General features: G+C 41.6%; 1 protein-coding gene across 1 annotated transcript; it reads left to right on the forward strand.

The window, feature by feature from the left end:
• Nucleotides 1–1145: 1145 nt before the first annotated feature.
• On the forward strand, nt 1146–3092 carry LOC146755458 (myosin-binding protein C, fast-type-like). The gene is made up of 4 exons (XM_085525507.1): nt 1146–1149; nt 1196–1324; nt 2225–2494; nt 3070–3092. The coding sequence occupies exons 1-4, from the start codon at nt 1146–1148 to the stop codon at nt 3090–3092; spliced, it is 426 nt and encodes a 141-aa protein (XP_085381633.1).

The raw sequence follows: 3092 nt of genomic DNA on the forward strand, positions 1-3092 counted from the left end.
CAGCCTTTCATGGCAGGAGAAGCAGGAACTTCTCCTAGTAGTACACTGACTTTTTACTATGCCTTTATGTTGGAGGCTGCATCTGGATAGGTGAGTCTGCTCCTCACAGTAAGAGACCTGGTAGAGCTGACTATTCCCAGAGCTCAAAGCAAAATAGATAGCTGCAAATCACACACAAAGAAGAAAGGACTGCGTTGGTGAGCATATTTCCTTTGTGCCTTTGACAGTCACAGTTGTGGCAGTGGTAGAGGCCATGAGGAGTCTGTTCAGGAAGCCAGGAGTACTGTTCTGGGTCATGAAAAGGCAGCCAGTGATTTGACTATCACACGTTTATGTGTTTTGATGTTTCACAGTGGGTCTTAAGTAAAAGGAACTCAGGTTTTGGTTGCCTGCAGGACAGATGTTCTTTTGGGTTCAATATCTTTGCATAGTGACTTGCAACCATGGGACTGGTGTTCAAGGACCCTCTTGGTTACTTCAGTTCCTCGGTTCTTTCTTGCCTAGATTTGACACTTTGTTTCAACAGAAGAGCTGATATTCTCTAGTGAAGGCTATTAGTTTGGGCACAAGTGGTAACCTAAACCTGTTCCAACCTGTACATACAAACCTGCAAGATGGTCTCATTTCAGTCCCTCAGTCAATACTTTTTCTTTTCTTCCCTCAGAGCCAAAACCTGTGTTTATAAACCAGGAGCAGGTGCAGAAAGAGGTGAGTGCTGCCCTGGCAGCAAGTGCCTCCCTGAGCTGTGAAGTAGCACAGGATCCAACCGAAGTAAAATGGTACAAGGATGGAAGACTGCTTGCCTCCTCCAGAAAGTTCAGAATGGAATCTGTGGGCAAAACACGGCGTCTGGTTGTGGAGCAGCTGGAGAAGAAAGATGCTGGAGAATACATCTGCGAGGCTGCTGGCCAGAAGATGACCTTCAAGTTGGAAACAACTGGTGAGCATTCGCTTTGGGAGCACTAAGCAGCTTTGGTGGGATGTGGATGTGAGGGAATGGGTGGTTTCATTGACATGAGAGAACAGGCAGTGATGCTGTGAAACCAGTTGGATGATGCTCAGCCTGGCCATGTGCCTCAGAGCTCTTTGCTCAAGGAAGCCAAGTGTAGTTGTGGGTTTGCTCTCAAGAGCACAGTTTGGTAGGGATGAGTTGGCGGTTGGACTAGATGACCTTAGTGGTCTTTTCCAGCCTTAGTGACTCTGTGGTTCTCTGCTTCAGGAAAGACCTACTCGCTGACTTACACACGTGTCCAAGTCAAGGATGCCGCAGAAATAAAATCTGTAGCAGAAAAGGCAGAATCTCGTGCCCATCTTACAGTGAAAGGTAATTATGCTTCTGATGACGATTTTGCTTAAATTATCTTATGTTATAAACCAGCTAACAACCTTTGCTTTAATGTCAAGGAAGTTAAACACCACCATGACCTTTCACAGAAATAAAAGCTCCAACCTACCTGCCTTTCTGCCCACAAAATATCCAGCTTGTCTTTTGGGATTTACTTTGCTAAGTAAAACAGGCGATTTTCTTAGGAAGTTGATTTTCTACCTTTAGACTTCAGATTTGTGTTTGAATGTTGAGGGATAAAAACATAGCTTGAATTTTTCTTCATCTTCTCTGTATGTTTGAAATGAGCACAGGTTGTGTTTTTTTTTTTAATATATACAATGTTAGGGTATATATATGATGTTAAGTGTGGTAAAGAAAAGGGAGACATTTGAGTTAGCACAGTACTCAAGAGTTCAGTCCCCAGATTTGCCACTGTTACAATTATAAGGGCAAGAACATCCTGGAAAATGAATTTCTCCTAAGTAGAGTCATTACATTTGAGCTACAGAGACCTTTACTAGGAGAAAACTTGTTGTTCAGAGCTACGTTGCTGTATTTAACCAAAGTAATTATCAATGTCTGTGTTTCACTGATCCTCTATTCCATTTCGTAATGCGAGGAGTTTGATATCGAGATGGGAAGGTCATGATTTGATTTGGATGTTGGACTGGGAATCAGAAGATCTGGGCTCTCTTCAGGTTGTCAGTCTTATTGTCTGACTTCTTAACAACTTTCCTTTCTTTCTACTACTTTTTAAATGATGTTTTAAGGCATTTTGAGCTGATAGGTGTAGTGTTCATGTGCAGTAATGCTGACGTGAGTAAGTAGGGTGATAATGTAAGGGTTTTTTACATTCCTTCTAAATCTCTGCTTTCTCTCCTTCCATCCTTCTTAAAGAGCAATCCATTAATCTAGTAAAGGAGCTGTGTGATGAGGATGTGACTGAGCCTGAAGAAGCCAAATTTGAATGCGAGATATCCATTCCTTCTATGAAACCTCCCAAGTGGTATCTGCGTGAAGAAATCTTACAGGCTGGCAGAAACTTGATTATGCAGCAAGAAGGCACCATCCACCGGCTGACCATACCGAAAACCACCACTGATATGACAGGCACCATTCAGTTCTCAATTGGCAAATCCAAATCCACAGCCAATCTGCTCATCAGAGGTAACGTATCCTGGCTTGATTTACATCATGAAGATGAAGAATTAATTACCGTACAGTCTTCCTTCACTGGAGTCTTTGAAATATTGTGTGTTTTCTGGAGGGTCTGCTCCATTTCCTTTTAAAAGTCGTTGGACACTAAATAAGACAGCTGCATCTCAGTAAAAGATCTGTTTGAATAGTTGTGATGTGCTTACTATTCAGACCTACAGAGCTGAGGTTTTGTCCTTGGCTATACCAAAGAAGTCAAATCAGGTGGAATTAATTGTATTTCTGAACTAGACAAGTTTAAGTTTGGTAGCACCTAAATTTGATGCAGTTTGTCATTGATTTCATCTGAAGGAAACTTCCAGGCTTCTTATCTGCTGTTGTCCCCAGCGTAAGAGTCTCCATTCACATCCTAAAGTACTTGTTATATTTTCAACTCACTCTTATTTGAAAAAAAGCCTCAACTGGGAGCAATTTAATAAGCACAGAACAAGAGCTGGACCTTGCATTTAGTAGATAATATACAGTATTACTTTATAGAAATGTAGTCAATGGCATTCCCTATAGGCAATCGTTTGTTTTATCTTTAGAGTGGTTCAAAGAACAATTGTGA

The sequence above is a fragment of the Coturnix japonica genome, chromosome 32 (assembly GCF_054131305.1).
Source record: "Coturnix japonica strain WE chromosome 32, WE-NBRP24, whole genome shotgun sequence".
NCBI classification, from domain to species: domain Eukaryota; kingdom Metazoa; phylum Chordata; class Aves; order Galliformes; family Phasianidae; genus Coturnix; species Coturnix japonica.